The 22,214-nt window shown below is 35.6% G+C and overlaps 1 protein-coding gene across 6 annotated transcripts in view; it reads left to right on the top strand.

Annotated features, from left to right (window-relative positions):
* Positions 1 to 22,214, top strand: part of LOC110675820 (vesicle-associated membrane protein 2) — a 65,046-nt gene that overhangs the window by 11,726 nt on the left and 31,106 nt on the right. For 3 of the 6 annotated variants that reach the window (XR_002499823.1, XM_021841676.1, XM_021841674.1), the window contains exon 3: positions 11,190 to 11,265. The exons of 2 other annotated variants lie outside the window; for them this stretch is intronic. Coding sequence is in view for 3 of the 4 variants with exons in the window: in XM_021841676.1 (XP_021697368.1) it covers positions 11,240 to 11,265 (26 nt within the window). In the remaining variant the exon portion in view is untranslated. The remainder of the gene's footprint in view (positions 1 to 11,189; positions 11,266 to 22,214) is intronic. One more of the 6 variants, XM_021841675.1, reaches the window with a different exon arrangement.

A 22,214-nucleotide genomic window follows, 5' to 3' on the forward strand; every position in this document is an offset into this window, starting at 1 on the left:
CTTTACGACTTGCAAAGAAGCGATCTTCAGCAAAGTTGTTCAGGGGATCAAGGACATCCGGAAAGCGAACAGTTTAATTCGCGATTTTGCCGCTAGGTAGCGCTAGTGAGCATGTAAAGCTGAGCATTTAAAACTAGTTCTAGCTTGTGATCCATAAGAGATAGAAAGTTCGGGTCTTCGGCAAAGTTGCTAAGGGGTTCAAGGACATCCGGAAAGCAAATAGTTCTGTTCACTTTCCGGATGTCCTTGATCCCCTGCAACTTTGCCGAAGACCCGAACTTTCTATCTCTTATGGATCACAAGCTAGAACTAGTTTAAAATGCTCAATTTTACATGCTCACTAGCGCCACCTAGCGGTAAAATCGCGAACTAAACTATTTGCTTTCCGGATGTCCTTGAACCCCTGAGCAACTTTGCCGAAGACCCGAACTTTCTATCTCTTATGGATCACAAGCTAGCACTAGTTCGAAAGGCTCAATTTTACATGCTCACTAGCGCCACCTAGCGGCAGAATCGCGAACTAAACTGTTCACTTTCCGGATGTCCTTGATCCCCTGAACAACTTTGCTGAAGATCGCTTCTTTGCAAGTCGTAAGGATCTCGAGATATAGCAATGTGAATTAACCTGTTTTGAGGTGATGCTAAACTTTTCAGGGTGATTCAATATTCAGCTGAGTGTTGCAATACGTATTTTAGTGAGTCCGTATTTATGACGGGTAGTGTAGAGCACTCAGTTTTGGTTTTAATGTTCTTCAGTAATGTCAAGAATGAAGAGGAATACCTCTTATGCTAATATCAATAATCGGAATAAACTTGAACGTAACTGGGTGAACTAACTTGAAAATGTGTACTGTACTCTGAAAATTACTATGGACCGAACTGTGGACGTAATTCTAGTTACAACTGAATAACTCATGATGTAAATGATGGAACGGCCCAAAAACGTGTCCTTGAAGATATGTTGAACAAAAAATGTAATTTAACATGTTGAAGGACACGAAAACGATGGAAATGTGATTTACATTTCCCGAATCAGACACTAACGTATCTAAAATTCGACAGAAAATTTACACCTTTTGGCTCGCTGGATGCACATAATTCCAAAAAGACGTAAAATAGCATGATTTTTTGGGAGCGTGTATGGTAATAATAAAAAAAATAATAAAATGTATATTATAATCTTAAAAACAATCTTTGAGTGTGATTTAGAATTAAGAAAGTGTATTATATGTTTGATCGATGCGTATTGTAGCATTCTCCCCTAATTATTTTTCAAAGAGACAGCATATAGATAGAGGGTCAACCATTTAGTGACTGTAAGTAGAATTTGGCCTTAGGTATAATACCATCATGGAAACTTAAAAATGTGCTAATTCCTAGTGTACCTTATTTTCTTTATTGGAATATGTGTTCCTACATGCTTCATTGTTTATTGGGCAAATCTCCCTTAATGTATGATCTCGCTCTAAAAGCCATTGGTGACCAAGTGTGTAGCTTGTTGTTACTGAATAAACGAAAGGATTTACTCGTTATTTAACAATGCTACGATGATGATCCTTCTCTATCTCACAGTGATCATATTTTTTGCCTTTGTCCATTCATTTGCCTGAAAAACAACGAGCTAAGCACTCGACAATGGCTTTTAGGGCGAGATCATAAATCATGCTAGAAATGTTTGGCTGGATGTGCAATACGTTGCAAATTGCGTCACTACACGAACGACGTAATAGGGAAAAAATACGTTGCAGTAGGCTGCGCTGCTGTGCTCTTCTGAAAAAATACATCCAAAGTGTATACAGGGGAAAGAGGACATATTCAGTACGACGCCATGAAAACGTCTGTCTCTCGAAATACCCTTTTCTACTTTTTCGTAGTTAGGGAAGTGGTTCGAAATGCACTTGTGATTCGTATTAAGGTCGTGAAAACTCATGGAATCACATCGAATTCCATTCATGGAGCACGTGGTTTTGTAGGAGTGAGCAAGTAGCCTAGAGAAATAGGGTAAGTGTTCCCTTAGTTGTGGGTGTTCCTATAGTTGTGGTAGTGCCGTTTTCACTGATTTCATTATATTAGCCACCGAACCGACACTGTCAATCGACGTATTGGCTTGTTGATACACGGAATAGTTGAAAAAAGCGTTCAAATTGCTTTAAAACCGATGAAATATCACTTAAAACGCTAAAACTTCTCTTACTTGTACCAATAGTTGCGGTAAAGTGTTCCTATAGTGGAGGATCCCATAAGAAAACAACGGATACCGCAACTATAGGAACACAAATTAAAAATATACCGCAACTAAAGGAACAGTGTACTAATAGTGGAGGTATTATTTTTCACAGACATGCCGTGGATTACTGCGATGAAATCATTTTTCTCATTAAGTCAATGGTCGTTACTTCCCGTTACAACATTAACATGTACATTAATTGCGCTTCTTGAATTAAAGCGGTTTAATGAAGTTCAGTCGTGCTTAGTACCTCCACTATTGGTACATCTACCCTACAGCATACAAAAAAGCAAAGTTATGTTTTTGCAAAATCTCAAAACAAAAAATCATTTGCTCAGTCATGAAAATTTATCAAGATGAAGCTGACTAATCATCTAAGAATATGCATTGGAGTGTCCTGAATGAAAAATATTAAGAATGCAACATTTCTAATTTGTTTACCGAGAATTGTTGAATGGTGTCGAAGCCGTAAATTATTTTATGTATTAACCCGTATCCACCCAGAAAATTAAAAAAAAAAGTTGCAGTTATTTCTACTAATTTTGACGGATATCCTTAGTTTTAGCTCCAATTAAATTGTATGGATGTCTAGTTTCTTGAGGTCCGTTTTGAAAGTGTCCACCGGTCTGGAATTAAACCGATGGGTCAATGGGTCACATCGGGTAAAAATGACCCCAACTTCCTTTATCGTCAACATTTACCCAACCAATTGATATGATTCTGACTCCAACTCAACTTATTTTTATTGTTTCGACTATAATAGACGTCATAAATAATTTAAATTCGACAATTAAACTAGCTTTAGTCTTCAGTAATTTTTTGGTTCGAACTGGCTAATTTGGGTTTCATACCAATACAACCAGATGTCGCATAACAGTTCACGAACAAAGTCGCATGAACCGCTATTTTATGAGTTCATCATTTTATGAGTTCCATATACTCGTACAAGATAAGTCGGATTAATCCGCAGTCAAATCAACTTTATTATCAGAAATTAAGTCGCATTAGAGTACAGATCAGTTTGCAATAAAATCTGTACACTCGCATTGCGTGCTATTTATCATCATATAAAATTGGCACGTATATCGCCTTAACTTTTGTACGTTCAAGGCCTTTTCGAGACATCTTATACGTGAAACGTTGAACATACATATAAGCATTGCATAAGGCAAAACATTTATTTTTATACGTACGTTCTGGTTGTTTGGATACTTCATCTTTTACAAAAACAAGCTCAGACCTCATCAAGACAAATCATTTGAAGAGTATCGACCACCAATAAAAATAAAAATAGTCATATTTCTGAGTTCGGAATCTCTGTATATTTCAAAAGCTAAATTTATGAAGTTTGACACCCAAACGTGACAATTTAGGGCCTGTTCATTTTTTAAAATGGACACCTTGTTTATGCTGTATATTTTTTATTTATTAATGTAATCAGTTTTCTGTGCATCGTTCAATCACTATTCAACGATTTTATGAAAATCTGATCAAATGCTTCTGCTTGAAGAACTATACAGTTTGTTTTCCAAAAAGTTCCCAAAAAGCTGTTCTTCCAAGTTGAATTTTTCGCATAACAAAAATCCTCATTTTTACGAACAAATTGTATGTTGGTATCCTTCACTATTCTACTGAAGGTACTGCTTTAAAACAATCAATCTTTGAGACTAGGCTACTCTAGTAGTTTATCAATTTATGGCCAAATCTTTTTACTCCAAGCAAAAAAGTAAAGTAGAAAGCGTGTTCAAAATTGGTCTAGAGTAATAAAGAAACTATGTTCGTTTAAAAGGAGATTTAAACGCAATCCAAAGTACACATTTAACTTTTCACGATCGTTAAATTTGATTATTTGGAGCAGTGTTGCCAATTTTAATGATGTTCATAATTTTCATTGTGCTTTGAGAGGTCTTCTAAAAATAACGCATTTTTTCGCTTTAAATATGACGTGACTAAAGAAGCAACTCTACGAAGACGAAGATTATTTTTATATAAAGACTACATTATTACCGCATTAGTACTTCCGCCAGTACTTTAAATCAAAACATTATATTTTTTATATCTCAGTTTTTTTTCATTTTTTGATCTCAGTTTTCTTTTTCGAAGAAATCGGTAAAAATTGTTTTAAGTGCAGTTTTAAAATTTTTTTTATTTGTTTCGATGAGTGTGATAAACGATCCATAAATTTGTATATTATAAATAGTGCGGTGTGCATGAAGAAGTAAATTTTGTCTACCGTAAGTTGTTCATTAGAATCGCGAGCTGGTCGGAAAGCAATTGACTACATCGCTCAGAACCGCCATAAGTTAACAACTTTTATTTGGAAATTTCCAATAACCATTGGAAATTATGATACATGAAACTGTAAAGCTGATAACGATTGTAATCTCGGAAGTGATTATCTGTTTTTTCAAGTCCCAAGGTCCTGGTGTTCGTGATGCTGACATCTTCTAATTTGGTGAGATCTTTCATATTTATTCTCTTATTAATTCGAAAGTTTCACTGTGTACGCTTTTACATGTATGAGTTTGACTGTGTATGCTTTTGTATATATGTATATATATATATATATATATATATATATATATATATATATATATATATATATATATATATATATATATATATATATATACCCGATTTTGTCAGCCCCCGATTTTGTCTACCCCCGATTTTGTCAGCTTTTTGACCCGATTTTGTCAGCCTATTTGAAATTTGTCAAAAAATTGCTATCGTCATGTTTTACCACGTTTACATTAAAATTGATGGTGATGTTTGATGTCATGCACGCATGGGCGTAGCCAGAGGGGGCAATGGCAACGCCTTTTATTAAGCGTTAAAAATCGATATTACCAATATAAGGGAGGGGGAGCCCCTGATAAAAAAAACTGGCTACGCCCATGTCCATCGTCCTATTGAAAGTCCATGTAACCATGTAACACGTCAAAATTTGAAAAACAGGAACAAAATAAAATGACCCGATTTTGTCAGGTTCCCCATTTTGTCAGCCTAAAATTCATCGAGGGGCTGACAAATTCGACAAAATATATATATATATATATATATATATATATATATATATATATATATATATATATATATATATATATATATATATATATATATATATATATATATATATATATATATATATATATATATATATGGAAACACTTGATCCGGCAAACATCAACAAGATGTTGCTACAACCCATTATAAACGAGTACCGTAATTTCGGGTGAAATTGATCATTTTTCACTGTTTTCTTGGTATGCTTTCTAAAATCTTATCAATACCATAGAACTAAATGCAGGAAAACAAGAACGACGGTGAACCTCATTGGCTCATGTACTGAAATTTTTTAACAAATGTGATGTTTGTGCCAAAAATCTGCTATAAAATTAAAAATCGGGGAATCCCATTTCGGGGTGAAATTGATCACTTGTCAATGTTATTATTGTTAGTTTCGAAATCAACTTTACATAGGGGGAGATCCCCCAGTACCGGACACTTAAGCCACTAAATTCATAATTCGAAAAATATTGGTTTTATGTGCTCGTGTTACCCATTTATGATAAATATTATCATTTTTATAGTGTACAAAAAGAAATTTGAAAATATAAGTATAAATTTTGACATTGCATTTTGATGATGTATTTTAGTACCAAATTCATCGATCTTGAAAGGTGGCACCCAATACCGGACACAAACTGGAAATGCCTCGAATTCTGTAAATTTGAACATCATTTAATGTGTTTACTTTAGGAATAGTATATAATCAAAGACAAATTAAAGACCCCCATGTCCCTTGCCGTTGCCCAATATTTTATGGCTCATAAGGTAATCTAGAATGCCGTTCAAAGTGTACTGCGATCTGTCAAACTTGGGTACCTTTTGCACTACCGAGGGACCAAATGCAGTACTAGAAGTGGTACCCAATCTAAGCCCGAGTGCGACGGACCTGATATAATTGCCAATTCAATGCATTTGCAACATTTTCAAGAACAATTTGAGTGTATCATAGTTTGCAAGATGTCCATCAAAAACCTCTTTCATATATGATGAAAAATAGCACATTTTAAGATGTTGTTCTGAATGTTCATTTTTCTTAATTTTATTGCATGTTTGATACCATGATCGAAGGAATCCATGAAAAAATGAATGCATTTTGAGACACTGGTGCAATAATTACAAAGATATCATATAACAAATCAAGCTGTCCGAAACTGGGGGACAGGAGGGCTTAACCAAAATTGTAATTTGTCCATATTTAGTTCAATTATGGTACAAAATACATTCATACTATCAAATTAGGATTATGTTCGAACATGCTTGCGTGATCCAAAGTATTTTTTCATATTCAAAATAATTACTAAATAGGCTCAAAATTAAGGCAACACGTCAATTTTTTTGTAATTTTCAATCTTTTGTACTTTTTTAAAAAGGCATGCATATTTCAAGGATGTGTTATTCTACGCAAACATTAGTCTCCATAATAGCTTCCTTTACTACTAATACACCATCTTGATTGGACCATGATTTTTCAATATTTCGACTTTGTCCGGTATTGGGTGCTGTCCGGTACTGGGGGATCTCCCCCTACTTAACTTGGGCCTCCTGAATATAAATATGCTTGCCAAATTCTTAACGAGACAATATTTATGAAAATATTCAATAATTAAATTTCAAGAATACCGCGAAAAACGCCTAAATGTAGGCAATTTTCAAAGAATTTCCCTACTCTGTAGCAAAAAATTGAAATTTTCAACAAAACGAGCAAATTGGTAAGAGTTTCGATAGTAAAGTCTGTTTTGGAGATATATTTTTAGCATCCTCAAAAACTTTCAGTTTTACTCCATGTCCAAATCCTTGTTTAGAACTAGAAGTTTATGTGTGATTATCAATTTCACACCAAACTTGATTCTAGAATTTTACATTATTTTCATAGAAATAAACATTCTGTGGTACAAAAAACTTCACTATGAACAATAAGACATTATTTAAGACAAAAAAAGTTCATTTACTATAGGTTGCAATTAACAATTAACACTATTAGTGAGAAATAAAATCGCGTGACACGATGATCAATTTCACCCTACTGATCATACACCAGAATTTACGGTACCAGTCAGTGCACATTGGTCCCAAAGCCATATCTAGGAAGACAAAAACAATTGCGCCTAAACCGTCAATTTTAGATATATGGTGTCTTCGGCAAAGTTTCTCCATATTATACAGACATTTTTTTCAGAGATTTGAAATTAGGGTGGCCCACATGGTTTACGAGATCAGCACATAAACTTTTTTGCTGACACATTTAGGACTACACAATGTTCTACAATGTTATAAAACAACCGATTTGGAGCAACTTTGCCGAAGAACCCAAATTTCTATCTCTTATGGTTCGCGAGTTATGACTTTTTTTTAACAAAAAAGTTAGGGTGGTACTGAAAAATCAGTTTTTTCATGATAACTTTTCATACGATAATTTCTCGCAAAAACTTTGTTTCGAGCACTTTTAGAACTTTTGATTGCGCAACTTTTTGCCGAAGAAACTAATGTTCCATCTCTTATGGTTACAGAGTCATAAGAATTTTTCTTCGAAAAAATGGTTGTTTTCAAATGCCGATATCTCCAAAAGGCGCAAACGGATTTTCAATCTTTTGTCGGCATTAGAAAGATTATCTCTTTCTCTGGTTATGGTGAAAAAACTGTGAGGACGTTTTTTGTTTGAAAAGATTGACAAAATTTTGAAAATAATATGTTTTTTAACCGAAAATTGTCCATAACTTGAAAAATATTCGAGATAGCTCTTTGGTGCCTTCAGCAAAAATGTGCAAAATTGAAAGTTCTGAAAGTGCTTCATACAAAGCATTCATAAAAAATCAACCCTTTAAGATATATTCACCATAAACCGAATTTTATATGGTAAAGAAAGCGAAAAAAGAGATATTTGCTGGAACAATCGAAATAACTGTATGTAAAGTCTTTTTAAATTGAATACACATGTATTGATATCGATCATAGTAAGCGGAATCTAAGGAGTTGAAAAAAGGAAAATTATTCGCTGAAGCAGTTTTCAAGTGATCAAGGCTCACCTTCTGGGTCGTTACCTTAGACAGATATTTGGGATTTATATCTGGCTCTTGTTCAAGTTTCATGCATTCTTCAACAGGCGAATGCTGCCCTGACTTATTCGTTGTGGCAGATTTATTGGATTTGATTGAATTGAATGGGACTTAGCCCAGATAGAATAATTGTAGATACTTCTATATTTCTATGGGAGGTATTTTGGTAATTTGAAGGAATTCTTCAAAGTATACGTTTTGTTATCGTTTAGGGATGATAATATAATAAACGGGACCGGTATTGAACGCATGACCTTCTGCTTAGTAAGCCGAAGCGGTAGCAATTTATAACCAACCACGGCATAGATTAGCTGGACAAACAATATATCGCGTGAAATAACAAGACTTCGTTTATGGATTAATGTTCCATGGATCACTGTTAAAACTGCTTCAGCAACTAAATTTCCCTAACTCCTTAGATTTCGCTTATTGTGATCGATCTTATTTCATTACATATATATTCAATTTTAAATGACTTTACATACAGTTATTCCGGTTGTTCCAGCAAATATCTCTTTTTTCGCTTTCTTTATGATATAAAATTCGGTTTATGGTGAATATATCTTAAAGCGATAATTTTTCATGAATACATTGTATGAAGCACTTTCAGAACTTTCAATTATGCACATTTTTGCTGAAGGCACCAAAGAGCTATCTCGAATATTTTTCAAGTTATGGACAATTTTCGGTTAAGAAACATATTATTTTCAAAATTTTGTCAATCTTTTCAATCAAAAAACGTCCTCACAGTTTTTTCACCATAAACAGAGAAAGAGAAAATCTTTCTAATGCCGATAAAAGATTGAAAATCCGTTTGCGCCTTTCGGAGATATCGGCATTTTAAAACAACCATTTTTTCGAAGAAAATTTTCGATAACTTTGTAACCATAAGAGATAGAATATTAGTTTCTTCGGCAAAAAGTTGCGCAATCAAAAGTTCTAAAAGTGCTCGAAACAAAGTTTTTGCGAGAAATTATCGTATGAAAAGTTATCGAGAAAAAACTGATTTTTCAGTACCACCCTAACTTTTTTGTTAAAAAAAATCATAACTCGCGAACCATAAGAGATAGAAATTTGGGTTCTTCGGCAAAGTTGCTCCAAATCGATTGTTCTAAAACATTGTAGAACATTGTGTAGTCCTAAATGCGTCAGCAAAAAAGTTTATGTACTGATCTCGTAAACCATGTGGGCCACCCTAATTTCACATCTCTGAAAAAAATGTCTGTATAATATGGAGAAACTTTGCCGAAGACACCATATATCTAAAATTGACGGTTTAGGCGCAATCGTTTTTGTCTTCCTAGATATGGCTTTGGGACCAATGTGCAGTGTAATTTTATCTCTGATTTGCGAAAATTGCCATGGGTTTGCATTAAAAGGAAGGTGGGGAGGGTGGAGTTAACCTCAACAGTTTCTTTTCGTTACAGAGAGCGAGTAACGGCGCTTTAGCCTAGGCTTCCGAGCCAGGAAATAAGGAAGAAATACCTTTGTCCCATCCCTGGAAAAGAGCACCAACTACAATGGAGTGTTTATAAACTTTCTTAGCAACGCCACCCCCAACGATTTAAACTTGTCCCCTGATATGAGACGCTTGGTACGGTTGTCCCCGTTTCTTCCTTAATAAAATTCAAAAATTTACGTCCATCATATTATTCACAAGTGGATAATCTGATCGCCGTGAACTTTTGAGTTATCTTCAAAACCAAGTCTGCACAGTGGGCCTGGCCATTTTAGTGTTTGTATCATATCTCTGATATGCTGCAAATATTAATACTGACAAGAAAATACTAGAAGAAATTCCAGTATTTCCAGGATGCTTATCAATATTGGCTGTGCAAGCGCTTAGATTAGATTAGATTATGGTACCTGAAAAATTGTTGCTCCAAACATAACCTGATTTCCAGTGAATCAAGCTTGCTGACAAATGAATCCTCTTTGAGTTCATTTTGTTAGGGATTTTTGCAAAAGTTTACTGAACTGTTGTAATCCCATGGAAAACTAGTGGAGCTACACATTAGCAATGAAATTGATGGGAACAATTGGGTCGAATTGAATTCTTATATTCGGCAATTTTGCTTACAATATTGTGTCTTTGAACATGTTTTTCCTAATTTCCTCATCCTAAGTTAATAGAAACCTATATCGTCTTTACTGCCCATACTCGCATAATAGTCCCATTTATATAGGGAATCCCATATAATATGGGACTGTTATGCGAGTATGGGCAGTTTAGGCCACCTATAAACCATTACCGAAAATACTGAAGATTTCTCAAAACTTTTCCTATACCTTGAGAATTGTAAGCAAGATATAGGAGATTGGGTTTCCTTTTTTTATTCGAATTCCCCTAATCATTCGCACATGTGTTCAAAACTTAAAAATATGATGTATTACATCATTCAAATATAAGGCTAAGTAGTCCGTCATTAGTTTTGACAGCCATGTCGATTTTGCAGCTTGCAATTTCAAAGGGATAAAACTCAGTAATCATAAGTAATATTGATGCAGAAAAATATCACTACTAGCGCTTACATGCATAAAGTATGCTGATACTTTTTCAGCTATGTCAGCGCAAAACCAAGTGATTTTCTTTAATTCGCAATCGTTAGACAAATTAACCACAATCATCGATGTCCAGTACAAATTTCAATGACGGCTTACTTCGCCATAAACACATATTATTTACATATTAATATTCATCATCTCGCATTCAACACCAAACCGATTCCAGTAATACAAATAATTCTACATGAAATACAACACTAACCCAATATATTTTCATGTCTTTCCTTTTCCCTGTCTACTCTATCTACCTGTCTACACTGTGAACACACAAGACTATACACTACTTTTTTGGTTTCGTGTAACTTCCTATTACTAACTAAAGATGAGCGCTGAACCACCAGCAGCAGAGTAAGTTTTTGTGACATTCTAACGGGGCATTACACACATACACCAACATTAAATACGCATAGAACATATTGCTTAACATTGAATTCGTTACCACTTTTGATAGATTTTGATATTTTGTTATGTCCTTCGAGTATATATTTAACACTAGCATGCATGCAGTTCTGTTTCTGGTTTATATTCAATATCTTTGACAACTAGCTATTACATAACATATATTAAAACATACTACCAAGTTCACACAACTTTATTTTCATTTTAATGTTTTTGTTTATTGTTAATTATTACATATTATGTACGATTTTATCTAGTTAATTTGAAGTTCAGTTCTAGTTTAAACATGCTTTATATAATACTGAACCGAAATTCATACAAATGAGCATTTCTCGCTGAAACCAGGAATTAGAATTCTAATTTTATGTCATCGATCGCTAGTATACGCCAAAACTTAATAGTGCTCTCTCAATTGTACGACAGCTGGCTAAACAGTTTGGAAAAAGCCCTTTTTTATAAATGTTTGATATTTTTTCACGTAATACGTGTCCCATGGAACGTATAGCAAACTTAACAGCATCGTATAGAGTAAGGATGAAGCTTTCATTTGAATTTGTGAAGTATTGACTGTATTTCTACACTCTGTATTTGTGCTGTTTAGTTTTCGTTTTTTGTCCTATGTTTTGTCTAACTATAGCTGTCTGGTGTAATTTTTTTTGGTACAGAGCTACGAAAGTAGTAGCTGGTAAGTAGCATAGATGAGAGGGAATCAATTACGCCGATAGGGCACATCACACACTAAATATCTTAAAGAAAATTTGCGCCATTTCCAGTACAAGTTGTGCACAAAAAAGACAGTGATATTCGTAGCTATGTACCAAACAAAGCTACACCAGACAGTTATAGTTAGACAAAACATAGGACAAAAAACGAAAATTATATTTACCCCCTGAGGAAGAAACAATACCCGTGTCGAAACGTCGAGCAAATAAGCACCTCGTTCTATCTTAACCCCTTTACCGGCAGCTTCATTTTTTACCGTTACAAAAATATTCAAATCGCGATAATATTTTTTGTTTCTTGAAATTTTTGCACCATTTTTCACAAACTCTCAAAAAATTCTTATAGTTTTCGAATACGTGTCGATATTGATCATTGGTCAACTAGATCCGCAGATATTCCAAAATTCCTTGGGGGACCGACGCGTAGCCATAACCCACGTAAATATCTCAGGCTACAGAGTTTTAATAGTATTCGGATATTCACTTCTCGGAACGATCTATTAATGCGAGTATGTTGTGAAAAAATGATGCAATTTGGTGCAGCCGTCTTTGAGTAATGAGTATTTATGTTTCTTGTACTGGACACATAAAGATCTTGAAAACTCTAAAAAATCTCATATCGTAATTTTCAGATTTGTTCAAGAATACTGAAGCGATTCGTATGATTTTCTCAGAGTAGCTCCTCATTACCTGGCATTGTATAGCAAACATTTTATTTTTTTGATAAATTGACCAAAAACAAAATGGCCGCCAAAGACATTTTATATGGAATGTCGGAATATCTGCAAAACTACATCACCAATGTTTATTATCGACACGGATTCTTAGACTAGAAGAGTTTTTTGAGGCCTTGTGAAAAAATGGTGCAAAAATATCAAGAAACAAAAAAGTTATCGCGATTTGAATATTTTTTTAGCGGTAAAAAATTAAGCTGCCGGTAGAGGGGTTAATAAAGATTGCGTTGCCGAAAAAATAAGCTTTTATTTGAAAAAATTGGCGACCATTTTAAATTTGACCACCATCTTGAATTTCTTCAGAAAAAAAAAGTTTTTCGCCATTCGTGCATCACTCGTTTTGAATTCTGAGATCGTCATCAATGGTATTTATCCTATGAAATGTACGATTTTCTAAATCAGATTCTACGTTTTGACGTAGCTGAGAAGGACGTAACGCCAGGAAAAGAAGAATGAGAAGAACAAAAGGAAGCGTACCCCGTTTTCAGCGGTAACTTTAAAATTCAACATGTTGAGTGCTAAATGGTTAAGATTAATTCTACTTTTTAAAATCAAGATGGCGTCAAAATCTAAGATGGCCATCACTCAAAGTAGTATTACGCGTTGCAAGAAAAGTTTTAATTCCTGGAAAATCCAGAGCTATTGATCACCAAAATTTTCCCTCAAAATGATCATAGTCACCGATGACTTTGAAGCTGTTTATGTTGTTTGTGTTGTCACCGTGAAATGTATGATTTCAACAGATTTCGTTGAATTCCTCGGTTTTCACATGAACCTTTCATGAAAGATACTAGGCCATGGAGATCCCGCTAATTTAGAACCCTTAAATCAAATGCACCATAACGCCCTACTGCTCAATTTGCTTAATGTAGCTAAACCAAATATCTAGCTCTCATTGTTGTCAGTCTTCGATTAAAATCGAATAAATTCAACTATATGTGATGCGCTAATTGATACAGCGTACCTACCACGGTAAAAAGAAGCAAGGTATTATACTCCGAAAAATGACATTTGACAGTGACGTCATTCCTATCGCAAACTCGAAAGAGTGCAAAAGAAAGCAAGGCCTGCTCTCCTTTACTATCCTCAAGGCTTCATGCTTGACGGTAGGAATGACGACACATGTTTTGATGGAAAATCGTTGTTTACACGTAGGAATAGCCTATCTTGTTGTGTATACCGTGGTACCTACATGGAGATCATGTACAATGTACATTGTACGTGTAGGGGCCATTGGGAACCGTTCTGATAAAGTGAACACAATTCCTCATGTAAAGTGTGGTTTCTAACTAATTTGGTCTCGAACGTTATTACCCATGGTTAAACCTGTGGTTAAACCGTACACATATCGGACCGTAATCTACAAGATTCGAGCATCTACAAAACATGGTTCACATCCATCAAAGGTTAATTTTGTAGAATCTCTTAAAACATGCTTCATTATCATTCCGTACTTCAGATACCGTTTGGCGCAAATTGTCAATGAGTTGAATTTTGCTTCAAACCGCAATGCTTACCGTGGTTCTTTTCCTCTATGCAGGGATTGCTCACTGCGCGTTATTTCCGTGCAATCCAAATTTTTAAATTTCCCCGCAATACTCCTATTCCTAACTTGACCAGAGTTGCTTAATATCAATCATATCAGCTGATGGCTGATGGTCTAAAACTATCAATATCACTTGCGAGCTATCAGTATCACTTTTATTTGACAACCAACAGTAGGCAAAACTTAACCCATCAGTGATATTCATAGTCTATCGCCATCAATGCACTAGTGATGAAGTAGACAGCATGATGTTGATGTGATATAGATTGATCCGAATTGTATCGCAGTCGACCTGTACAAATCAGCAAATTTTAAGCGTTGATTGTGACAGCGAGCAACTCTGTACTTGACTCGAAAAAAAATCAACTATTGAAAACTTGTTGCACTGCCCGTTGATGTCTGCACTGATTGCACTCGCCATTATAGGCCTATTCACATGACGTCTCAAATCAGCTGATCGGGAAGTACTTTGACAGTTCTTCTATGAAAATGACAGGCTCGTGTTAGCACCGGTCCTTCACCGATGTAAACAAATGCATAGACGAATCTGTCACATGAAAAGGCCTATATCAAAATCGAAAATGTTACGTAACGCATCAGGGAGAGGGACGGGGTCTTATATAGTGGTACGGCAAAATTTTCCATACAAAAGCTGTTACGTGGGAGAAGGAGGGGGTGTAAAGTTAGAAAATTTTGCTTTACGTAATATTTGAATGAACCATAAGACTTTGGTGGTTTTCGCTATTGCCTGGAGGATTTCATCATTATCTACTTAGCATTCAAGAATATTCGAAAGCACATCTGGATGCACAAGTGAAATTTGCAACCAGATAGACCGTTTCCAGATGATATACGACATATTTTAGATGTCATGGATGACTTTCAGAATTCATCTTGTTGTCAGTAAAGACTCCAGCGTGGTTATCAACTGAGAGAGAGGAGACAGCTCACTGACAACTGGCTTGTTTTCTTGGCTTCTTTGATTTCTTCTTCTCATGTTTGGGTTGCGCACAATGGTTCGGAGAGCACAAACAGGGCCAAAACCATTTTCATATCATATTTGTTATCAAAAAGATCATAAAATTAAACAATTTCAATAGCAATTTGAGTCCAATCGACAATATTTAAATAATCAACGATTTGATATGCGAGAGCACAGAAAAACAAACTGCATTTTCAATCACATCCAGTTTAATTTTGACCAAATTTTGACGGTTTTTCACGCTTTGCCTTTCGAATGTGCGGTTTTCCAGTGACAGTTGATGACAGGTTCCCTTGACTTTTCGGAGCTCGCAATCTAAGCCAGCTGTCTCCTCTCTCAGGTTATCAACTGTGACGAATTCAAGAGCTCGAACGAACAATGCTATTCAATATATACCGCTTTCCAGCAAACGGTGTTTAAAACGAATACCACCAGAATTTGGTCACGCTGAAAAGTATATCGACGTGAGCAAAAACTTCAACAATGCATAGGAGTTGATCCATGATGTGAAGAGTGCAACTGCAACAGTGCGAGAGGGGGTATGAATTGCTACGAGATGTCCCCACGGTGCCCCGACAGACCGTTATTATGCAAAAAAATTGTCCATCAAATCTGAGCACAGGGCTCCATTCCTTAGGTCATTCTGCACCTCTGGACCATTTAAAAAAAATCCTTAGGAAAAATCTCGAGAAATCTAGATTTGAAATTTTTGACTTAAAAATTCAATATAATCCATATTAAAAATTTTCAATAACGCTGAAAAAACCTACAAAAACGCTCGAAAAGTTGGCCAAATTGTTCTCAACTACTATATAACTGTTACCGTTGTTATAATTAGAAATATTTATAATTGACTTAACTTACCAGAGTGGCTTAAGTATGGTTTTATATGGCTTAAACCAGTAAGCATATGATAATAAATCTTCGAGCTGTTTAGTAGAATACATATAAGAAGATGAAAAAACCGAATTTAGTACTATATCATTTAATTCCACTAGAGTTTGTATCCTTTGACAGATACGCGTATTTCGACCTCAACTGTAAGGCCGTCTTCAATGTCGTGTACTAGACTCGACTTGAAGAAAACCATCGTATGCACATATTATACATTAAAACTAGGTATAAACGTAATTCCCTACCCATTTTTAATAAACTTAATAAACTTTCGTCTACTTCAGTAAGCATAGTTTAATAGAATGAAAACAAAGACATTAATTTTAATATACAATTGATGTTACGTTCGATAAACGTGAAATATTCAATTTTGAATATTATAAATTAACAGCTTATTTTTCGACTTTCACACTAAGTGACCAGCCCACCAAAGTCTGCCGTATTTATTTTGCTTAATACAATTTGCTTCTGCGTACATCTGGTACTACTCTTGATGTTTACGTCTAGTTTCCATCGAGTATTGCCCTCAGCACTCTATGTAAAAAATACCCTGTTCAACATTCTCAGGAACTCAACAGGATGATAACTACACGGGAAACACGGGATTTTTTTTTAAATTGTTCCAGAGGTGCAGAATGACCCCAGGAATCGAGCCCTGTGCTCAGATTTGATGGACATTTTTTTGCATACCCAGACAACCAAAATGTACGTATAACGAAATCACCTGGAGGCTCTATATGTGCAAAATTTCACTTATAAGATGTTGCGAAACGGCCTTCTACGTACAAAAGTGGAGGTGATATGCGTGCATATATTATGTGATGAATAATAACATACAATGCGAGTGTATAAATATTCTACCGAACTAACCTGCAATATTATGCGACTTAACTTATGATAACAAATGTTGATTTGACAGCTGCTACGGAGTGATCCGATTTTGTTTGTACGAGTGTACGAGACGAAACAAAATGTACAAGTGAACTCAGAAAAAAAGTGTTTTATGCGAGGAAACTCATCAATCTGACGAGTTTATCCACGGTGTTTTGCGAGTTTGATGTAATTAGTATGAATAAACGAGTTGTAACGTGAACTTTCATGCGATTTCTGGTTGTCTGGGTAATAACGGTCTGTCGGGGCACCGTGGTCCCAGAAGCTGGTAATTTGATGAGCAATGTCAAAGAGTGACGATTGAGAAGAGTGTTGTCAGATAGCAGAATTTCTGGCTCTGTAATACGATTTCTATTTGGACAAAAATAAATACTTTTACTTCCGTATACTATTATCATGCGTATAAGCATTTCTTATGCTTATTGAGGGCTACTCGTGATTAATATACGAGTTTAGATGCACCTATAGGTAACTCTAAGAGTATTTCGAATCGCCTGCGTGGAGTAGAAAGCTTATCAGAATTCTTTCCAACCATATCTATGTCACAGACACATATTGTCTGTATCTATATCCTATCGTATCGCAATCGTACCTCGTTCCATTTTCGCACCAAGTAATCAATTCCAATGTACATACACACATGTACCCGTCGACGCACAGGGAAAAAATCCGATGGTTGGCATTTGATTCGTTTACAAAATAGTAGCACAAGCAGTAGCACACTTTTGCTGCTGCTCCTGTATCCACGACTGTCGACTGAGAAATTTATTGGTTCGGTTCAGTAAGAGTGCTTCAACATACCTACAGAGCCTTTTCTTGGTGCGGTAAGCATGCCAAGTAGCTCTGTTGTATCGTGCAATACACGGTGCTTTGGAAGGAATACCACCATAGAGAGTGAGAGCATGGAAGGACATGCGCAGATCCTATCGCAGATCGATCTATTCCCGTTATCACATCGTTACACACTAGCTTGTTGTTGTTGGCATTGTTGTCACTTGCACTGGCCAGTGACTGCAGGATTCGAAGCAGTTTTAACCAGGGGAGGCTATATAAGTATATCTACTGCAAATTGAATCTTTGGAGATGGGAATATCAGGAATTCAGATTTGTCTGCATCATCGGTGAAAATTGTCCGTTGATGTTATTCTACCTGCTTTGTCGTACTTGAGTTGTTGAAAAACATCCTTAACCTCATTCAAAATAGTAGACTGATTGATTTTACATACTACCATTGCTGCTCCGATGTAGGCAATTCCTACACAGTCTCTAAACCCATTGTTTGTGCCCAAGATGCCATTTAACTGTTCGTCGCACTGCTGCTTCCACCTTTCAAAAACTTTAGAACAATCTGCTAAATAATCTCATCCCCATCGGATAGCCGCATGAATTGTAACATTTGAGCATATTTTGTATGCTTCTTCGAGTTTTTTTTATTTAAGAAACTATACTGCCGTGAATCGCAAGTCAGTCCCATCTGCATTTTCGTCAAAATTGAGTTGAACTCAGTTTTCAACATATTTTTCAATGCTCTTTCAGCTGCACCAATGAGATAAAATGATTTGTTCGGAAAAATTAGGAAAAAATAGCAAGTCAAATTGTCACATAATGAAAAGTAATCGCATATCAGTCTCACTACAGATTTTCATACAGTGTAACACAACAATGAACCGTGTTTTGATCATCTCTATATTTTTATCGGAAAGATATTGTAGTAAAAAGCAAATTGTGAAAGTTTCATTAATATTTGTACATGTTCCAACCCTCAGGGATTTTTTGAATATGTGTATGGAAAACTAGTTAAGAAACTTCACGACCCATTTTCTCAATGCCTACTTTTTACAGATGGGACTGACTTGCGATTCACAGCAGTATAGTTATACTACTTCCACTTCTGCCAATAACATTCCATGTTCTTACTAGTGCCTTGTTCCTGCATTACTGCCAACATGACATTGGTGACATTGGTCCCAAGGGGTGACTTTGACCGCCCTTTTCGATGAATCTCTTGACTTGTACGGGAGGCAAAAAACTAATCCATGACCATCCAGTGGCTATTTAAAACGTATTCTTGAAGCTTGCCACATTGTTTTCATTATTCTGTTTTTAGTTTGCTGTAAAAATCTTGGCCCACACTGTTAAAAATAATGAAGATTACACGTCATGTAAAAATCATTTATGAAATGTAAACCTGACGTCATGTAAATTTAAGTCTGGAATCATGTAAAAATGTCATGTAATCACTTAGAATCCTGTTGGATTACATGACATATAATTGAAGTTTACATGACATATCATGTAAATATCCTTGATATTCCACGCTCCAATTATGTGCATTATATGACTCAGAAATTTACACGTTTCGTTCGAACTGTGCAAAGTCACCCTTATGGATCAATGTCACCCCGCACGACGGTACCATGTTCATTCGAATTTCTCGGACGCTTCGAATCCCTGACACCGGCCCTCAATGGATTCTAGCCAAAAACACACGTAGCTATTTTAGTCAAAAAACACCTTGAAAAAGGCCGGTGTCCACCTTTCGAAGCAACCGGCAATTCGATGCAGCACGGTACATTCTTCGTTTGACCAATCAGTAATATAATATAACGCTTATATGCTAGAAGCATTGATGCAAATTCTGAGTCCAGTAGGCTTTAGAAACCCAGCCATGACGAAGGAAAAAGTTCCCGAAAATAAAACAATTCACGCTACTTGAAAATGTTTCATCATTAAAGACATGGACACCGTCTTCACCCATTTAGCTGCACAGACTGTAACTTAACACTAGACAACGGACGCTTCAATGCCACAGCCCTCAGTTGATACCTGTGAAAGAGGACATAAAATGCTTAACTTTAAAGCAGTCTCTGTATCAAAGGGATTGTAATATTTAGAAGAAGTTGTTAGTTCATTTTGCAGTGGTTCTCTCCAAGTGTATGAAAAAATATAATATTTGTATATATGCGCAGACAGACGTTTAAGCAAGAACAAATTTATTCAAATTTCTTGTGAAAATTCTACCGTGGTGCCACCTAGGGAGCAAATTTCCACAGTACAGTGACAGTTCGTAAAACCACGTGGCTTCGACTTCTTGCTTTCCACCCAGTCCACCACCCACTAAACAAAAATATCAATACAGTCACTTTAAAAATGATTTGCACAATTGTGACACTTTCACGCCAATTAAATTAAATGATTAACGATCATCAAGGGCACTTATACCAGCATAAATCTGTAAATAAATTAAATGCCAACATGTTATAAAAATTACAATGGGCTTTAGGGGTCATGAACAAATTACGTCACGCTCCAAGGCGGGGAGTGAGTCAAGCCAAGCGTGGCAAGCCTTACAAAATTTTCGAAGGACTCATACAAAAAACGTGACAAAGAGGGGAGGAGGGATTTAAAAGAGTTGAAATTTAGCGTGACATAATTTGTGTACCATCCCTTATTAACTTTTTACACGAGAAATTAGATCCAACAGGGAACATCACTCAACCAGCTGGAATAAATGTGCATCGTTCAAAGCGTTGAGCATTTCGGCTGTAGGAGCATTTGTATATCATGCAGTCAACGAAGTGTGATCGGGGCGGTGCACAGTGCTTCGAACGTATGGCACTTGGGGACAAAAGTCAGAACTGGATGTTTTATGCGGTTTTGCCCTACGAAGTTGAGGAGAAAGTCGTTATACACAAAAATGTCATTATTGGCATGAATGACACATATTACATCAGTAATGGCATAAGTGGCTTATACGCCACGTTTTACATTTGACACCATAGAACAGTGCTCGATTTTGAATAAATGTTTAAAATAAAAACGCATGATAAAGTACTTGAGTCGTTTGCATAAACGATGTATGAGGTATGCGTAAATGTAAAAATGTCTCAATAACCAAATTTTTATAAACATATTAAAGCACGGATTATTCCAACGACTAAAATCAAACCCAATATAAAAGGTTATATAAAATTTATTTTTATTAGCAATACAATTCATTTACCAACTATAAATCATCCAAATACATACATATCGAATTATTATCTTCTTTTCTATAAGGAAAGTTGAAATGTCGTGATTATTAGAAACAATTTGATACATAGGCTACGAACGCGAGCCCTCCAGGTTCATTATTTTTGATAAGATATATTTAGGTTTTTCATGAACATTCATTAAAAGGTATGAAAGGCCTTCCCATGCCAGCCTTTACAGCCGAATTGGAAAACTCTGCATCGTCAATTTTCTGTTTGCGCGGAAGCAAAACTGGCTTTGCTAATCAATCGGAGTTTTGCTTCACCAAAATATCGTATGATCTTCTATATTTAGCCCATTTTTGGTGTATTTTGCAGCAATTAAATTTACTAAACGTATTCAGCTTGTTTTCAAATATCTGGGAGAAAGAATCAGTGAGATAACAACCGTACATGAAATCCACAAGATGATTTTTTCGAATACGTGGATTGGCAGAATACCATTGCTTGAAACAATCTTTATTGATGATTGTGGCAGCATAACCTAAAAATCATAAAATGACATACAATCGGCAAACATATGCAGCTGGAATCACTTTCAGAATTTGAAAAATATTTCAAATTTTATTTTAAAGTGGATTTCAGAAAGGTACTTCGAGGTACTTTTTTGTATGGGCTAGAAGAAGATAGGAGTTTTAATTTTCTTCTGTATTAAAGAGCTCATTGTTCAGAAGCATCTTTTTCTACAAATTTTAAAATATATCACAGAAAATTAAACGGAATGACTCCTACTTACTAGTTTCAACACGATCCTTAACGGCTTTCGCTTTGAAAATGTGATTAGTATGGGAATAAAGCGAATTAAAAAGGGATTTGATTGACACAAAAACAATGAATTATATATAACGATGAAACAACTTGTCAACACGTGGTGTTTTGGTTTGTTTTGATAAGCGCACGAACTTTCTAGTATCTGTATTACACGCTCAAAACATATGTCAACATCATGGCCTACTTGATTATTTCGAATATGAAAGTTGATTTTTTGACTTTTGTCCAAGGGACGAAGCACTGTGCGGTGGCGGAACGCTTATAGCCATTTGGCGATTTGTGACGGCCATGTTTTTACACAAGTTGCTGAGTCTAACTTGAACGTCT

Source organism: Aedes aegypti, chromosome 2, assembly GCF_002204515.2.
Source record: "Aedes aegypti strain LVP_AGWG chromosome 2, AaegL5.0 Primary Assembly, whole genome shotgun sequence".
Taxonomy (NCBI): domain Eukaryota; kingdom Metazoa; phylum Arthropoda; class Insecta; order Diptera; family Culicidae; genus Aedes; species Aedes aegypti.